At 38.2% G+C, this 19,933-nt stretch overlaps 2 protein-coding genes across 4 annotated transcripts in view; one reads left to right on the top strand and one right to left on the bottom strand.

Moving 5' to 3' along the window:
• LOC125399285 (olfactory receptor 4C6-like) overlaps window positions 1-19,933 on the top strand; it is a 71,234-nt gene that overhangs the window by 13,847 nt on the left and 37,454 nt on the right. The gene's annotated exons all lie outside the window — the stretch shown is intronic.
• On the bottom strand, window positions 3,942-4,877 carry LOC125399287 (olfactory receptor 4C46-like). Its single transcript, XM_048432768.3, has one exon. The coding sequence runs from the start codon at window positions 4,875-4,877 to the stop codon at window positions 3,942-3,944; it is 936 nt and encodes a 311-aa protein (XP_048288725.2).

Below are 19,933 nucleotides of genomic sequence, written 5' to 3'. Positions count from 1 at the left end.
CTGAGAAGTTGGTAAGGTTTTTCTGAGGTTGCTATTTGGAGTTCTGGCCAGAATGTTGTAAAAAATTGCATCATTTCATCTTACCAAGTTGGAACAATCTTGAATAGATGGTACCCCCAAAACAGGCCTTATAGTAGCGCTATTAGCATCATGACATCATATCAACCAGGCGGACTTGTTGTGGGTTCCCATCTTCTTCCTGGAAACTTCAAACATTACTGCAGGGAAATTTGTTATTCTTTGTGGAAAACTTAAACATTATTTATACAGACATATATACTTAATGAAAGTTTGATAGAGACAAAATTATGTACGAAGAAAAGTAAATTATTTTTTTTGTCTGTCCCATACTAGATGGCTCCTGACATGAGACAAAAATTCTGAAATTTTGTTTTAACAACATGCTTGGATTTATAGAAGGACAGAGCCTTTGTCAAATTTCAAAGATAGATATAGATATAGATATAGATGTAGATATAGACATAGATGTATGTATATGTATATATATGTTTTGATCACCTGTTCTTATAAGTCATATTCCTTTTTCTTGATGATCCTTTTTGGATAGTTATTTTTCCTTCTGTGAGCATTCCAATATCCAGGGTCTCTTGAATATTTGAAGATGTGTATTTCCCTGTAAAGGCAAGAGCAGAACCCTGCCCCAACCCTATATAATTTCTTTAACACCTGTATAAGTGTCACCTCTGTGGATGAGCCATCATTTATCTTTCTTAAGAGATTTCTCATTTTCAAACTGACTATTTATTAATTCTTATGGTATCCATAACTTTTCTTCTCTTGTTGAAACAAGAGCAAAACTCCTTCCCTAATGTAGCACATCTCCTGGCTTCAACACATCCTTGAAATAAACTGGTTATCTCTGACAGCTACTGGCGATGTTGAATCCTATCTTTGTGCCTCCTTTCCCTGTTCATCAGCTCCAGTAATTTCCTCAATCATTTCAAATCTTTTTAATATCTTTTGTAAAGCCCAAATCTCCTGGCCTGTTTATATTTCCAGTCCTATATTTCATTGAGGTACCTAACCTCTGGTCCTCATTCCTCACATGTGATTCCAATGTCTGAAGTTTTTCCTTTAAATTTAACACCTCATCCTGGGACATTATTTGGATAGTGTGACAATTGCTATATTAGAAAGATACTGTATCTGCTAACCTATCATAACTTTTTAACAAATTTTTTGTCAAATTAAACAGTATGAATTCTTTCAAATAATTTCTAAGCATCTTTTGACATGGATTCAATTTTGCCCGTCAAATGAATGTTACCCTTTTCAATAATATTTATTTTTTTCTGGTAACTTTTGGTTTTCAATGGTAATAATCCTGTCAGCTAGCTGTTCATTATTCATTTGTAAAGACTGTATCATTTCTAAAAGTGCCTCATTCTTGACTGTTATCAAACTATTTTCTTAACGATATAATATGAAGATAAAGACTGAGTCCCAATATTCAATAAATATCCAATAAATGGTTGTATCACAATAACCATATAAGCCATTATATTAGCAAAAATGTCACTAAAATCCTCTGTGGTAATATGCCTGCAATTGTATAACTTTCAAGTTTATAGATTTATTAATTAATAAAATGCTTACCTGGTATAAGGTCTGGTACATTCTTTTAGGTGTAATAATCTTTATTGTCCTCCAGGTGTTGTGGTTGCAGAGCTGCAACTACCAGAGCAACCTCATGCCAGGAACAGTCCAGAGCCGCTGAGTTTTCCCTGTCTTGGTACTGAGAAATATGGTTTGCTTGACAAATTAAAAACAATTACATGGAGAAAGAAGCCCAGAACTCAGGAGTCAGGAGTACAAACCGAAAGCTGTGTGGAAGCTGCGCAGATCACCACACACAGGGAATGCTGCAGGGAACATGGCAGTGGGGCAGGGCTGTGTGAGCTTCGGAAATTTTCAAGTCACTGCATGCAGTTAGCTGTGCTGTGGTGGGGGGTTTTATTAAAACAAAAACAAAAACAAAAAGCAAATCAAGCAGGCAGGGGTGGGAAACTTTCTAGTCTGTGGACCCGTTAGGCCTTTAAGCAGGTCCACCCAGTTGGTGTGGAGTCCGGATCCATGTGGGGCATCAGATGAAGAGGAATGTTTGAAAGAATTCCCAAGCTAGTTTAGAATTGAGTATAATACATGGTTATTTATTTAGGGGTAGACTCGCAATTTACAGTCTTTGCTGGAACAGGGAACAGGAACCCAGTCCAGCAGTAAGAAAAGCTCCGGATCATTGACGTTTTACATTGACATTTATAGTACAAGAGGCATGCCAAGTAGTATGTCGCCCATCTGCCCTGTACTTTGGCACTAGGCAGGCTTTTGGTTTGGACTTTTGATTGAGTTCAACCCACCCAGGCCACATGGCATGGGCTAGGTACTCTGCTAGAGTTCAGCACGCCATGGCAACTGTCCCTGGCTTCTGTTTGGCTGAGGTCTACCCATCCAGGCTCCATGGCATGGAGTGAGTTGATAATTTTTGATACAAAAATATATATTTATATATCTCAATTCAGAAAGAAAAATCCCCTATCATCTGCAGGTAGAGAAGCTTTATGGAGATACAGAGTTCTCAATAACAGACAAATACATTTTAATATTAATATTAGAAAAAGAGAATTCTGCTTTCTTGACTGCATCACTAAATGGAGGAAGCAGCTAAGAAAATGTAATAGAAAAAGAAAACAATCCTTCAAAGTGATAAATTTTCTCCACTCAATAAAAGTGCCTCCTTTTGGAAGCAGATTTCTACTTGAAGGACTTAACTACACAGACTGGGGAAACTATTATGGCAAGCTCTTAGGGAATAGGGCTATTAGACCACACTGCAAAACAATGCCATATATTTGGAGAACAACAAGAATGGGTACATGAAAGAGTTTAGCCAAAGAGTAAATGATGTAATTATAGTCTCAAATAAAAAAGAGATAGTTTGAAAGCTTAAAGAAAATAGCTTATATAAATCACTCCCAAAACACCACGTTATTTGAAACAATAAGTATACTCTACTCCTAGCAAGACCCTATGAGTAAGTACAGTTTGATCCAAGTGTACCACATTTCAAAGAACTTCATGATTTGTTTACTTTAACTAGGAAAATGTGTGATTATGGTGCAACAAACTTCACACTATATCAAATAAGCTTTAACTATACAGACTCATTAGATCAAGATCATGCATTTAATGTTGTAACTCACATAATGAGGAGGTCATTGTTTATATATTTACTTGTGGTATAGGTAAAAAGGAGAGTCAACAGTGAGTAAATTAGCAATATTCATAATTCCATCATCCACAGATGATGATGGAGAGATTCAAGGATCAATGGAATAGGAATGTTAATGACATTTATCATGTAAATCTTACTACTCAACCTAACAGAGCTTGGACATAATTTTGATAAAAACCATGAGAAAGATAATTATAACTAAGAGAATGTATCATGAATATTTCTATTATCACTTTTTACTGTTAATGGGAACATACAGAATAAAAAAAATAACAGAACCAGGATGTAACAGTAAAAAATTTCTAATGGGGTTTTACATGGTAGGAACCAGTAGCAAATACTCAACTTCAAAAGGCACAGTTTGTACAGTTAGATAATGAATATGATAGAAACAGAAATCAGAATATCCTGATCTGAATAGCCCTGTGGGTCCCATCAATTTCTAAGCTGATACAGAATAATAAATTAGTACTGAATAGGCATTAGAGATAGGAAATGTGTGCGATCACAGTAGTGAAATTCTAACCTAGATTGTGTTAGGTTTCTCCTTTCAATAGTTCTTATTTCTGCATTCTTCAAGGCCACCCCATAAACAACAGCTGTTTTAGTCTTCATGCTATAAATGTTCTTAATAGAGTCAATATAAAATGTACATTGAATCCTTTTTCTGATTTGAAAAGAAATAGATTTATTTGTCTTCTGAATGAATTTTTCTATTTAACAATCCCCTAATAGCATCTTTCATTTGAGCATTTCTCAAAGTATAGATTAAAGGGTTTAACATGGGAGTTATCATTGTGTAGAACACAGCAACTGCCTTATCAATAGGTAAAGTGACTGCAGGCCTCATATACACAAATATGGAGGGCAAGAAGAATAAGACAACCACTGTGATGTGGGAGATGCAAGTGGAGAGGGCTTTGCGTCTCCCTTCTACACTATGGTTTCTTAATGAGTACAGGATAACTGTGTAGGAGCCCAAAAGAAGGAGAAATGTTAATAGACAGATAAACCCACTGTTGGCAGCAACGAAGAGCCCCAGAATGTGGGTATCAGTGCAGACCAGTTCAAGTAAAGGGTTCAGATCACACATAAAGTGATCTATGACATTAGGGCCACAGAAAGGTAAATCAATGATGAACAGGATCTGTATGATTCCATGAAGAAACCCTCCCATCCATGACACCCCCACTAGCAGGTTACATACTACTCGGTTCATGATGGTTGCATAGTGCAGGGGCTTGCAGATGGCCACGTAGCGATCATAAGCCATTGCAGTAAGCAGGATGACTTCAGCAGCTGCAAAGAAATGCTCTCCAAAGACTTGGGTCATGCATCCATTGAATTGAATAGTCTTTTTTTCATGAAGTGAATCAAAAATCAGTTTAGGGTTATTGACAGAAGAATAACAGGCATCAATAAAGGAGAGATAGGCAAGGAAGAAGTACATAGGGGACCTTATCAATCGACTGTGTGTAATAGTGACCAGAATGAGTAAATTCCCCAACACCGAGACTATGTAGATAATCAAAAACACAGCAAATATGATTTTCTGCATGTTTTGGTTCTGTGTGAGACCCAAAAGAACAAATTCAGTCACGTTCCTTTTTTCCATTTGCCTCATTGAATAGTTAATCACATTGCCAGAAAAAATAATGCATCCTTAACTTCATTTAATTTCTGCATTTTCATATTTAGCATTCAAGTGCTACTCAATTGTAAAATTTTTGGATGTTCTTCATGTTCTTCTTCACAAACAAAAAATTATTTCTTTATACTTTTTGTTATTCAAATTGACTCCTGAATGACTGGATGAAGACGACTGTAAAGAGTATAAACATCAAGAACTTCTGTAAATAAAGCTGGGGGTGAAGAGATTCATATAGGTGGAGGATCAAAGTAATGACCGCCAATGTGAAGCTAAATATTTCGGTTCTTAAACTTACGAAATAAGAAACCAAAAAAGGTAATTGAAAATATAATTTGAAAACTAACAAGTCATTTGAATAAGAAAAAACTCAGGACAATATAGTAAACTGACTTTTGTGCCTTGAAAGAAACAGAATTGAGTTCACTTCTCCATCAAATCCAGAGAAGGGAGCTCAACTATTAGACTATTTGTCATATTTTCTTTTCATTACTTGATAAAGATATTCTGTTTTGTAAAAAAATTACGAAAATTAGTTATGATTCAATCTTTTTAAAACAAACTACCAGGATCTAAAAAAATATTGTTTCATTTACTTTTTCCAAAATAAATATTAATGAGCACTTAAACTGACTTATTAATGGATATATAGGTCATGATAATAAGACTATTTTATAAAGAAATAAATCAATTGCTATAAATAATGCATAATAATTCACTACATATATGAAAGTATTGTAATAGCTATAACAAAGTATTTCTCCTATGTATTGCACATTGTTCCTCATTTTTTTTAATAGTCATAATATCCTATGTATCTGCTGCTACTTAGTTTAGAAGTAAGGAAATGATGGATAGAACCATGTATAAATTCAATGTCAATATTAAATAAATTGACAAATTCTACTGTCTTTTAATAGTAGTTTCTTAAAGGTGTTTGCTTATTCAGTCCTGTTTGCAAATAAATTTGCTCGTAAATCTCATTCTTTTCTACACTTTTTATAGTTATTTTTACAATTATATAACATTACATGTAATTATGTTACATAAGGTTCTAATTATAAAACAATTTTATAATTATATAATATAAAACTAGAGAAGTTAATGCTTTTATGCTAGAAATCAGAAGAAAAGTTGACTTTGATTATTATCATTCTTACATAATTTTGTCTCTCAATTTTTTAATAAATATTATTACTAAAATGCTAACATTAAGCTTAATAACTGTCATTTTATACAATTATTAGTTTATAATATGCTCTGAATGTGTTATAACACTTCATAGCATTTCATATAATTTTGGTGACAACTTCATACAACCAATTTTGTCAGTTAACATGTAAATAATTTATGACATATGTACATTCCAAGTACTAAGAAATGCATGCTACTGGATTCTTGAAACTGTTCCTTTATCTTGGTCTAACTTAAGCTCACTTTTCCGTAACATCATTATAAAATGGGATCCCAGAATTCTTTGGTAACCCATTAAAAACTATTGCAGCAGGGACCTAACATATCCATTCAAGAATTGTCAGAAGCAAGTAAGAAGTCAGCTTTCCCTCTTGTTACTACTCTCATTTTACATTCAGTTTCTTGCAAGTCATAAAGGTGCTTCATCATCTGTTTATAGAATGAAATCTGCCTTATAGTATATCACGAGAATTGGTTAAAGTAGAAAAACATACACAATGGTGACAAGCATAAGGCTTCAAGTTGTTTTTGTATAGTTGTGTATACTTTAACGGATAAGCTTAAGTGAGTGGGCAAAAGCATGAAAAACATTTGGCCCTGTCATGAACTGAAGAACAATCCTCCTCAACCTTACTTTCTAAAAAGTCACAGAGATGGGTCTCACAGTGAGTTATCTGTGTTTGTGCTTTTAATCAAGAACTCAATAATAGTGCAACTAATACAAACCTTTAGGACTTGTGAGTGAAAGGCAAAACTAATAATTTTATCCTCTTGATTTATTCCAATTATTAATAGATTGGTGGGTCTTATTAATTGTCTTATTTCTTAGTTTCACATTATCAAAGGATAATGGTAAAACATTTATCTGTTAAATTATAAAAAGTAAGATGAATAGGTAAACCTTTGTGACTGTATTTGATGAACATTGGGAGGTGATTCCCATATGTAAATAAACTCACAATATCCAATAAGCACATTTGAAAATCATACCTTAGCAGTTGGAAATGATCTTGACCAAAGTTGTGAGTGTTCAGTGTTCACATCAATATCACATTCAGTGAGACTTCCCCTAGAGAAAAGAAACCTTTACTATGAAATATATGAATACATTTGCTAAGAAACTCCTTAGATAACTTACTATCAAATAGACCTGTGTTAAGGAAGTGTCTTCAGAAGAAAATCTTCCCCAATTCCACCAAGTTAAAATTATTTCAGAAAAAGTATGAATTGTGATGCTTATAATGCATTATATAGAGAAATTATTTTTGCTTCCTAATTCTGGTTCTGCAAGGTAGGAGGAAGCAAAATTGCAAAGACCATTTAAATGGATTCAATCCTGGTCAGTCTTTCAATGAGGAAGCATCTGTGCCCTACCTTAAAAGAGTGTTTAAAGCTGTATGCTTTCAGATTTCTGCAGTTTTATATCTTATACTTGTCTCACAGGAATTCATTATCTCCTGTGATAGAAAGAACTTCTCTTAGAAGATGGTGTTCTGGAAACTTCTATTTAACACTTGCCAGTTTTTCAGCTGGTAATTGAGTTTCCTGTACATGGAAAGTTTAAGTTTTAATTCTATTTTTTAATTGGAGTTATTCTTGGAAAGAATCCACATACCAGCAGCATGTAGCACATAGCCTGGATCTTGTCATATTTTTTCAAGTCTGCCTTGTCTCTACTGCTGTCTCCAATCACACGATAGTGCTGGGGTCTCACATTTGTGTATCTCTTCCAGATTTTCAGGTTGTTGGGAATGACAGAACTCATCCTTGTACTATACACTTTTAATCCCCCTCTCTCTCACTTTTTCGAATAAAATGAATTGATACTAATTCTTGTCTATTTTAAACTTTTGAACAGAGGCATATATTATTAGGTTGTGTCGCATTATGCTTATTTAAAATACCTTCCCTATGCATGTATTCTATACATTGCAACTACTTGACCTTTCTTTGGGAAAAATGATATTAATAAGAATTTTAATGTCATAAGTAATGTTGATGTGCAACACTGACTAGGAAATCCAAGATGAGAAATAATGTTGTAAATAAGTGTGGCTTCAAACACACACACAGAAACACAAAGAAAAATTAAAATGATTTTATAACCACTACTGTAAAACTCTATTTTAACTGGATTTTTGAAAGTTTTGATGCCACTTGAATAAGTAGTTTTACAAAATCAATTTTAATTTTGAGAACAATTGTGCATTAAATAAACACAGGTAAAGTCTGTCTACCCAGTAAAACAGGGTTTGCTTTGGAGATTGTATCCACTATTTCCCATCCATTTATGATCACTGACTGAGAGTATATTAGAAAAAAATGCTATCATATAAGAGATAAAGTATGGTCAGTTTAATTTCAAATGAAATGTACTTAGAAATAACTTTAGACAGGTACAAAATTTGAAAGAATAAACAATCCCAAATAACTCATACATTTTCCCTTTGTCAAAATTTACATTCTCATAGTTCACTTATTATAATTCTAGTTGTGGCATAACACTACTGAGTTTTGGCATCTCTAATTTTAACTTAAAAGGTTAATGCTCTAAGCATCATAATGTGATTAAAATATTGATAAAGATCAGTCTTCAAAATTTTTGAGAGTGACATTTTTGAGGACAATAAGTATAAAGCTGTGGTTGGATCTGCAGATTTCTGAACATTGTCCATAGAATAGGCCAGGGCAATTTGATGAGATGGTGACTTGACTTAGTCATCCTGGGATTCATCCAATTTTAGACCTAGGAATGGGCTGGCTCACAAGTGTATGATGTCTTCAGATGAGATGTGCATTTGGATAGGAATCTCTATAGAAAGAATGACTCAGTTATCTACTTTGTACATGTAATTCTCCAAGTTTCAAGTTGGTGGTTGGTACTATGTATGAGTTGAAACAGAGGTCTTCATAATATACTCATAACTTCAGTATCATTGGTGGCCCATGGTTTCCACTATAAGGGCTGAGTTAGTAATTTTGTCTATTATATAAACAATTTGAAGAGGGGGAGGGCAATCAGTATAAGATTAATCAGTGGGACTGTTCTAATGGGAGCTCACCAAGGCCAGCTGGACTGGGACTGATGGAGCCTGTGATAAAAATGGACACTCTAAACGTGGCTGGCAATGAAGACTGACTGAGAAGCAAAGGGCAATGGCACTGGGTTTTTATTCTACTGCATGGACTGACTTTGTGGGAGCCTGGTTTGTTTGGATGCTCACCTTTATAGACCTGTATGGAGCGGGGAGGACCTTGGACCTCCCATGGGGCAGAGAACCCTGACTGCTCTTAAGACTAGAGGGAGGAGTAGGTGGGGAGGGGTAGGAAAAAGGGAGGCGGAGAAGAGGTAGAAATTTTAATAAATAATAATAACAAATAAATAAAAATTAAAAAAATAAAAACGTTTGGGGCACAAAAACCAAAAACAAAACAAAACAAAAAAAGAATAATGGCGGGGGAGTTCGCTCTTTTGTCTCCGGGGTCCTTTGACCTCCAAGAGTCCTGTCCCTGTGCTGAGGACAACCTTTCAGGCCAGTGAGTGGGTGCCATCCCGGGACGGGGCAGAACATCCGAGAAAGGAGCACTGAGCCCCAGAGAGGAGTACAGGGCCTCTCCAGCTCCTGCTGCAGGGGCTTCTTGGCAAAGCAAAACTCTCCCCTCTGCCTCGAGTTTGCCCTTTTGTCTGCGGGGTCCTTAGAACTCCAAGAGTCCTGTCCTTGTGTTGAGGACAACCTTTCAGACTGGCCAACTGGAAACAGTTCCTGCGCCTGCACTGAGGAGATCCTCCCAGAGTCAGTCACAGCAAAGGTTGGACCAAGATACCAAGACTCGCCTGGCTGTTTTTGAAGGAAGAGATGGGCAGGCGCCAGTGCAAGAATTCCCCCCAACAACCCGAAAGGCGACATGACATCACCAGAATTCAGGGATCATGAAACAAGAAGTATTGAACACTCTACTCCAGAAGAAATAGAAGAAATCAACTTTAAATGGAACTATATGAAAATAATAGAGGAACTTAAACAGGAGTTGAAAAACTGCCATAAAGAAATGGAGATAACAAACAAAAAGGTGGATGAAATGAATAAATCTCTCAAAGAAACCCAAGAAAAACAAGAAAAAGCAATCAAACAGGTAAGGGAAACAATTCAAGACTTGAAAAATGAAATGAAGGTAATGAAGAAAACACAAACCGAGGGAAGGCTGGATATGGAAAATCTGGGTAAACGAAAAGGAACTGCAGAGACAAGTATTACCAACAGAATACAAGAGATAGAAGAAAGAATCTCAGACATTGGAGGAAATAAACTCACTGATTAAAGAACAAAACAAATCCAACAAATTCTTAACACAAAACATCCAAGAAATCTGGGACACCATGAAAAGACCAAACCTAAGAATAATAGGAGTAGAAGAAGGAGATTTGCAGTTCAAAGGTCCAAAAAATATATTCACCAAAATTATTGAAGAAAACTTTCCCATCCTAAAGAAGGATATTCCTATGAAGGTACAAGAAGCACACAGAACACCAAATAGACTGGATAAAAAAAAAAATCCCCTCGCCATATAATAATCAAAATACAAAACATACAGAATAAAGAACAAAGATTAAGAGCTGCAAGGAAAAAAGGTCAAGCAACATATAAAGGGAAACCTATCAGAATTAAACATGACTTCTCAATGGAAACCATGAAAGCCAGAAGGTATTGGATAGATGTGCTGCAGAAACTAAGAGACCAAGGATGCAAGCCCAGACTACTATACCCAGGAAAACTTGCATTCACCATCGATGGAGAAAACAAGATACTCCAGGACAAAAACAGATTTAAACAATACATAGCCACAAACCCAGCCTTACAGAAAATACTAGAAGGAAAATTACAAACCAAGGAAGCCAACAACACCCACAATAACACAAGCATCTGACAACCGTCCACCAGCACAACTCAAAGAAGGGAAAAACACAAACACAACCCACAAAAAAAATAACTGGAGTCAACAATCACTGATCATTAATATCACTTAATATCAATGAACTCAACTCACCTATAAAAAGGCACAGATTAAGAGAATGAATATGAAATCAAGATCCACCATTCTGCTGCCTACAAGAAATACACCTCAAACACAGAGACAGACGCTACCTCAGAGTACAGGGTTGGGAAAAGGTTTTCCAATCAAATGTACCAAAGAAACAAGCGGGCATGGCTATACGAATATCTAACAAAATTGATTTCAAACTAATATCAATCAGAAGAGACAGAGATGGACACTTTATACTCATATCAGGAACAATTGAAGTCTAAACCCTGAATATCTATGCCCCTAATATAAAAGCACCCACATATGTGAAAGAAATATTACTAGAACTCAGAACATACATCAAATTCCACACTCTAATCATGCGTGATTTCAACATTCCTCTCTCACCAATGGACAGGTCAACCAGACAGAAACTTAACAGAGAAATAAGAGAATTAACAGATGTAATGAACCAAATAGTTCTAACGGACATCTATAGAACACTCCACCCAAACAGAAAAGAATATACCTTCTTCTCAGCATCTCATGGAACCTTCTCAAAAACTGATCACATAATTGGTAACAAAGCAAACATCCATAGATATAAAGAAATTGTAGTAATCACCTGTGTACTATCGGATCACCATGAAATAAAGTTAGAATTCAACAACAATTCTAACCCCAGAAAGCCTACAAACTCATGGAAACTGAACAGTCAACCTGTGAACCATCCCTGGGTCAAGGAAGAAATAAAGAGAGAAATTAAAGTCCTCCTAGAATTCAACGAAAATAAAGACACAATATACCCAAACCTTTGGGACACTATGAAAACAGTGCTAAGAGGAAAGTTCATAGCACTAAGTGCCCACATAAAGGAAACAGAGAAAGCACACACTGGAGACTTAACAGCACAGCTGAAATCTCTAGAAAAAAAAGAAGCAGACTCACCCAGGAGGAGTAGGAGACTGGAAATAATCAAACTGAGGGCTAAAATCAACAAAATTGAAACACAGAAAACAACCCAAAGAATCAATGAAACAAAAAGCTGGTTCTTGGAGAAAATCAACAAGACTGACAAACCCCTAGCCAAACTAATCAAACAGCAAAAAGAGAACACGCAAATTAACAAGATCAGAAATGAAAAGGGGGACATAACCACAGACACAGAGGAAATTCAGAGAATCATTAGATCTTACTATAAAAGCCTGTATGCCACAAAATTGGAAAATGTGAAAGAAATGGACACTTTTTTAGATAAATACCATATACCAAAATTAAGTCAAGACCAGGTGAGCAGTTTAAATAGAACTGTAAGTCACAAGGAAATTGAAGCGGTCATCAGAAACCTCCCTACCAAATAAAGCCCTGGACCAGATGGTTTCAATGCAGAATTCTATCAGAACTTCCTAGAAGAGTTAATACCTATACTCCTTAAAGTGTTTCACAAAAATGGAAACAGAAGAGTCATTGCCTAACTCCTTTTATCAAGTTACAGTCACCCTGATACCAAAAGCACACAAAGACTTAATCAAGAAAGAGAATTACAGACCAATCTCACTCATGAACATCGATGCAAAAATTCTCAATAAAACACTGGCAAACAGAATCCAAGAACACATCCAAAAAATTATACATTATGATCAAGTAGGCTTCATCCCAGAGAGGCAGGGCTGATTCAACATACGAAAATCTATCAACGTAATCCACCATATAAATAAACTGAAGGAAAAAAAAATATGATCATTTCATTAGATGCTGAAAAAGCATTTGACAAAATTCAAAACCCCTTTATGATAAAGGTGTTGGAGAGATTAGGGATACAATGGTCATTCTTAATATAATAAAAGCAATATACAGCAAGCCGACAGCTAACATTAAATTAAATGGAGAGAAACTCAAAACCATCCCACTAAAATCAGGAACAAGACAAGGTTGTCCACTCTATCCATACCTCTTCAATATAGTGCTTGAAGTTCTAGCCATAGCAATAAGACAGCATAAAGAGATCAAGGGGATTCGAATTGAAAAGGAAGAAGTCAAACTTTCATTATTTGCAGATGATATGATAGTGTACATTATCGACCTCAAAAACTCTACCAGAGAACTCCTACAACTGATCAACACCTTTAGTACTGTTGCAGGATGCAAGATCAACTCCAAAAAAATCAGTTGCCCTCCTATACACAAAGAACAAAGATACAGAGAAGGAAATCAGAGAAACATCACCTTTCACAATAGCCACAAATAGCATAAAGTATCTTGGGGTAACTCTAACCAAGAAAATGAAAGATCTATTTGACAAGAACTTTAATGTTTTGAAGACAGAAATTGAAGAAGATACCAGAAAATGGAAGAATCTCCCATACTCTTGGATTGGGAAGATCAACATAGTAAAAATGGCAATTCTATCAAAAGCAATCTATAGATTTAATGCAATCCCCATCAAAATCCCAACAAAATTCTTCACAGACCTTGAGAGAACAATAATCAAGTTTATATGGCAAAACAAAAAACCCAGTATAGCTGAAACAATCCTATACAATAAAATTACTTCTGGAGGCATTACCTTTCCTAACTTCAAACTCTATTACAGAGCTACAGTAATGAAATCTGCTTGGTATTGGCACAAAAACAGAGATATTGACCAATGGAATGGAATCAAAGACCCAGGTATTAATCCTCAAGCCTTTGAACAACTGATTTTTGACAAAGGAGCTAAAACTATACAATGGAAGAAAGAAAGCATCTTTAACAAATGGTGCTGGCATAACTGGATGTCAACTTGTAGAAGAATGAAAATAGATCCATTCTATCACCATGCACAAACTTCAAGTACAAATGGATTAAAGACCACAATATTAATCTGACCAAATTGAACCTGATAGAAGAGAAAGTGGGAAGTAGTCTACAAAACATCGGCACAGGAGACCACTTCCTAAGTAGAACCCCTGTAGCACAGACAATAAGAGCAACAATGAATAAATGGAACCTGATGAAACTGAGCAGCTTCTATAAGGCAAAGGATATTGTTATTAAGACAAAAAGGCAACCTACTAATTGGGAGAAACTCTTCACCAATTCCTCATCAGACAAAGGTATGATCTGCAAAATATACAAAGAACTCAAGAAACTAGACACTAAAATTCTAATTAACCCAATTAAAAAATGGGGTACTGAACTGAACAGAGAATTCTCAACAGAAGAAATTAGAATGGCCAAAAGACACTTAAGGTCATGCTCAACCTCCTTAGCTATGAGGGAAATGCAAATTAAAACAACTTTGAGATACCATCTTACACCTGTCAGAATAGCTAAAATCAAAAACACCAATGATAGCCTGTAGGGAGCCGCCAGGATGTGGCCTTGGCCAGATAGTGCCAGCAGTCCTACAGCCTGGAGGTATACATATCCTTTGTTGTTGCCGCCTTAGGCCTGTGTGCTCGGAGCCTTGTTTTGCATTTCAAGAGACTCGGTCTCCTGACCTGTCCCGTGGCCTTGGGTCCTAGTAGAATGGCATCAACCAATCAGCATTCGAGCCTCTCACCCTAGAAAAGCGGCTGTCTTTGGATTTTTCGCTCTCTCTCTCGTCATCCCTGTTCCCCATTCCCCCTTTCAATCAAGGAGCTCTAATAAATTGTGATTGAGAAGGATTCTTGATTTTGTGATCGTCCATTCCTGCTGATCAGGAAGCGCATCACATTTTGGTGCCGAAACCCGGGACGCCAGATTTGAACAAGCCAAGGAGGGAGCAGAATTCAGAACTCAACGCAAAGAGCTGTGACTGACGTCAGGAAATCCTCCAGATGTATGCTGATTGCTAAGGCTGGTCCAGAGTGGTAATGTTTGCATTCCTTCTTCTCTGTTGCTTTGGGTTGCGCTGTGATTAACCAGGTGGTGAGTGCCTTTGTTGCTGCTGTGACTGCAGCTCTAGTCAAAAGTAAAACTAATTCCGCAGTAGATCAAGCGGCATTTTTCTAAAAGGACTTCCTTGTAAGTAAAAAGGAGGTTTTTTTCTTTAGCCCAGGGGGTAAGTGCACATCATGGGCAATTCTTATGGAGCCAGTTCAAACCCCAGGGAGATTTATCGCTCAATCCAGGCATTTTTGCGACAGCGTGATTTAAAGATCTCTTCTAGCACTGTCGCTAACATCGTAAAAGACATTGTTGATGTCTCACCTTGGTTTGCAGCTTCAGGTGACCTAACTTTGCCATCTTGGAATAAGCTAGGCAGGGATTTGGAACAAGCAGAAGGAAATATTGGGAGAGGCACACTTCCTTTTTGGAGGATGGTGCGGGACTGCTTGAAGGAAGAACGTAATATAGAGATATTAAAACAGGGTCGCAAGGCATTACAGAAACATCAGGACAGCTTTTCAGAATCAGATCAGAAGGAGGAACAAGAGTGTAGGCCTAGAAAGAAAAAGGAAAAATTAAAAGATAAGGATCTGGGAATAGGAAAAGGAGAAAAGGGGAAGAGAAGCCCCATAGCTTTAGTAGTGAAAGAATTTGTAGATTTAGATTTATCAGAGGAGGAAGAACAACTAGAGGAAGCGGCTGCTAAATCTGAGAAAGAGCAGCGAGGTAGCCGAAGGCGGGGTGATGATAATGTGTTTACTACAAAGGGCAGAAGAGACGAGGCGCCAGTACCTTCTGCCCTTCCCCCATCCGCCCCTCCACCCATGTACCAGCAGGTAGCTACAGAAGGTCACAGCTTCATAGGAAGGCAAACTTGGTCGCAACTGGCTGCTGCCTTTCCTGTTTTTGAGGAGCCACAGAATTATAATAGGTGGTATGAACCAATCCCATACAGACAGCTGAAGGACTTGGTTGAAGCCGCGAGAAATTATGGAGCAAATGCCAGTTATACAATCGCATTATTGAGAAGGATTGTTACAGTAGCGCTGACTCCTACAGACTGGCAGGAGATTGCAAGAGCAGCTCTTCCAGCAGGGCAGTTCCTGGATTTTAAATCTATAGTCCAGGACAAGGCTCAGACCCAAGAGCGCATTAACATACAAGGCGGCCACCCAGAGTGGACGGCTGATATACTTCTTGGACAGGGGGCATTTGCTGGAAATCAGAATCATTATCCTTGGGAGGTTTATAGGCAGGTTAGTGAGATTCATTATAGGGCATGGAAATCACTCCCTAATAAAGGTGAAACAGCTGGTAACTTAACCAAGATTATTCAAGGTGCTGCAGAGCCATTCTCTGATTATGTGGCTAGGATGACAGAGGCAGCTGAAAGAATGTTTGGGAATTTAGATATTTCATTGCCTTTTGTCCAGCAAATAATATTTGAGCAAAGCACCAAGGAATGTCAAAGAGAAATAGGTCCAGTAAAAGGAAAGGGATTAGAAGCCTGGATCAAAGCCTGCCGTGAAGTTGGGGGGTCTCTAACCAATGCAGGGCTGGCAGCTGCTATGCTTGCTGCTGCCAGAGGTGTCAGAGGAGATAAGGGAAAGGCATGCTTTAAATGTGGACAGTTGGGGCATTTCAAAAAACAATGTTCCAGTAGTCATAATGCCTCAGATTCTTCAGGGCTCTCAGCTGCAACATCGCAGAGGCAGCCAGACATTTGTCCCAGATTCAAGAAAGGGAAACATTGGGCTAATGAGTGCAGATCAGTTAGGGATATAAATGGACAACTTATTCCTATGCCTATTCAGTCATTGTCAAAAAACGAATTGAGGGGCCCATGCACCCAGGGCCCAAAAATATTTGGGGCAATTCAGAACACGATGGCAGTCCCCGAGATGACTCCATTGTCCCAACAAGAAGGGCAGCCAAAGGCTCCGGAGGGCTGGACCTCTGTGCCACCTCCGAACTGCTATTAACTCAGGATATGGGAGTTCAGGTCATAGAAACAGACGTGTTTGGGCCATTAGAAAAAGATACTGTTGGCATAGTCTTGGGACATTCATCCTCAATTATGAAAGGCCTGATAGTCCATCCTGGAGTCATAGACCCTGCCTATGAAGGCTGCATTAAAATTCTTTGCCATTCTCCATACGGGGTAGTTTCCATCGCCCCAGGAGACAGAATAGCTCAACTCTTAGTTCTGCCTTCAGGGCGTAATAAGCTTCCAGCTGAGGGGCTTGTCTTAAAGGACAAAAGCCTTGCTCCCATGGGAGTAGATTTGGCTTGTTTATCCTTGGAGCTTGATCAGCGACCAATCTTAAATTTAGAAATAGAAGGAAAGATTTTTTCAGGCCTGGTGGATACTGGAGCAGATAAAAGTATCATCAGATCCCAAGCATGGCCAAAATTCTGGCCCTTACAACAGGCCTCCCAGTCTCTTCAAGGGCTGGGGTATGCACAAACACCGCATATAAGTGCTAAGGAGTTAGTCTGGAGAACAGAAGATCAGAGAGGGACTTTTCAGCCTTTTGTGGTTGATTTGCCCATCAACCTATGGGGCAGGGATGTGCAGTCTCAAATGAGATTGAGACTTACAAATGATTATTCTGATACCAGTAAGCAAATGATGGCACGTCAGGGCTATGTTCCCAATAAGGGACTTGGTAAACGTCTCCAAGGTAGACAGAATCCTATTGAGACTGTCTCCAAGTTAGATAGAAAAGGCTTGGGTTTTTCATAGGGGCCACTGAAGCTGTAGCTTCCACACAAAAGACAATGCCCATCCCTTGGCTAGTAGATAAGCCGGTATGGGTCCCTCAGTGGCCCCTTTCCTTGGAAAAGCTGGAAGCTGCAAGACAATTAGTACAAGAACAGTTAGAACTAGGACATTTAGAACATTCTGTATCGCGTTGGAATACGCCTATTTTTGTGATTAAAAAAACTTCTGGAGGTTGGAGGTTACTGCATGACCTTAGGGCAGTCAATGCTCAGATGCAGGTCATGGGCCCAGCCCAGCAGGGCCTCCCATTGCTTTCAGCAATACCAAAGAATTGGCCTGTAATTTCCTTGGACATCAAGGACTGTTTCTTTTCAATTCCCGTGTGCCCTCAGGACCGGGAAAGGTTTGCATTTACTCTTCCATCTGTTAACAATGAGCAACCCAATGCTCGGTTTCAATGGAAAACTTTGCCTCAGGGAATGGCCAATAGCGCCCTCATGTGTCAGTTATATGTAGATGCAGCATTGAATCCTGTTAGGAGACAATTTCCTACTGTGAAAATTGTTCACTACATGGATGATTTTTTATTATCTGCCCCCCATCAGGAAACCCTGAAGGAAGTTTTCCAAAAGGTTACATCCCTTTTGGAGGAGCAAGGACTCCACATAGCCTCAAATAAAGTACAAACATCTTCCATGGTGAAATTTTTGGGGACTATAATCACCCCTGAAAGCATCAGGCCTCAGAAAGTGCTTATTTGCACCCATCACCTTAAAACTCTTAATGATTTCCAGCAGTTGCTGGGAGATACAAATTGGATTAGAGGATATTTAAATATACCTCGATCTGAGCTCTTGCCTTTGTTTTCCATCTTAGAAGGCAATCCTGATATCTGTTCACCTAGAGCCATGACCCCGGCTGCAATGCAGGCCCTTAAGAGGGTAGAATCTGCTATTACTATAGCTCAATTACAGCGAGTGAATCCATCCTTACCAATCTTGCTATGCATCCTCAAAACAAAGAATTATCCCACTGGAGTGTTATGGCAAGATGGACCCCTCTGGTGGATGCATGGAAATTCCATAGGAGCGAGATCTGTTCAATATTATCCAGATTTGGTGGCTGCCCAAGCATTAATGGGAATAAAGCTTTGCTTAGCCCACTTTGCGAGAATGCCTGACAAGTTGATAATTCCCTATACGAGGGAACAGGTAGAAGTTTTGACAGCCACAGTAGATGGCTGGGCTATCCTGCTTTGTGCATTCCCTAATGTTATTGACAATCATGTGCCAAGGCACCCCTTAATAAATTTTGTGGAGAAAAATTTGGTGTATTTTCCCAGGATTACCTCGCCCTACCCATTAGAAGGAGCCTTAACTATCTATACAGATGGCTCAAAGACCGGAAAAGGGGCTCTGGTGGCAGGAAATGCTAAACCTGTGGTCTTTCAATTTCGGCCTGATTCCCCCCAAGTCACTGAGTGCTTGGTGGTTTTGGAGGTGTTTCAGAGATTTCTTGAGCCATTTAATTTAATTTCAGATTCACAATATGTGGTCAATGCTGTGGCCTCTCTTGAGGTTGCAGCCTCAATTCGCAGCTCAAGTACAGTGTCTAATATTCTTTTACAAATACAAAAACATATTTTAAAAAGAGAAAATCCCTTTTATGTTGCTCATATTCGAGCCCATTCTCTCTTGCCAGGACCTATGGTAGAGGCCAATGCTCAAGCTGATGGTACTACTCGAGCACTCGCCCTTGTGGCTACAGAGTCACTCCAGCTAGCTAGAGATTTCCATCAGCTTTATCATGTTCCAGCAAATACACTTCGCTTAAAGTTTAAGATCTCTAGGGAAAATGCCAGGAGGATAGTAAAAGCCTGTCCCTCCTGCGTGACCATATTATATCCCCCACATATTGGGGTAAATCCCAGGGGGTTAAAGCCAAACTCACTCTGGCAAATGGATGTGACTCACATCTTGGAGTTTGGCAGACAAAAGTATGTTCATGTGTCGGTAGACACATGCTCTGGAATAATTCATGCCACCCCACTGGCAGGGGAAAAGGTAACTCATGTAAAAATGCATTGCTTAGAGGCCTGGGCAGCTTGGGGAAAGCCAAGTCATTTAAAAACCGACAATGGCCCGGCATTTGCCTCACAGGGCTTTAAAGCCTTTTGCAAGCAATTACAAGTTGAACATACCACTGGCCTACCATACAATCCTCAAAGCCAGGGTAT

This window comes from Myodes glareolus, chromosome 3 (assembly GCF_982192425.1).
Source record: "Myodes glareolus chromosome 3, mMyoGla1.1, whole genome shotgun sequence".
Taxonomy (NCBI): domain Eukaryota; kingdom Metazoa; phylum Chordata; class Mammalia; order Rodentia; family Cricetidae; genus Myodes; species Myodes glareolus.
This window is presented reverse-complemented; position numbering and strand designations above follow the sequence as displayed.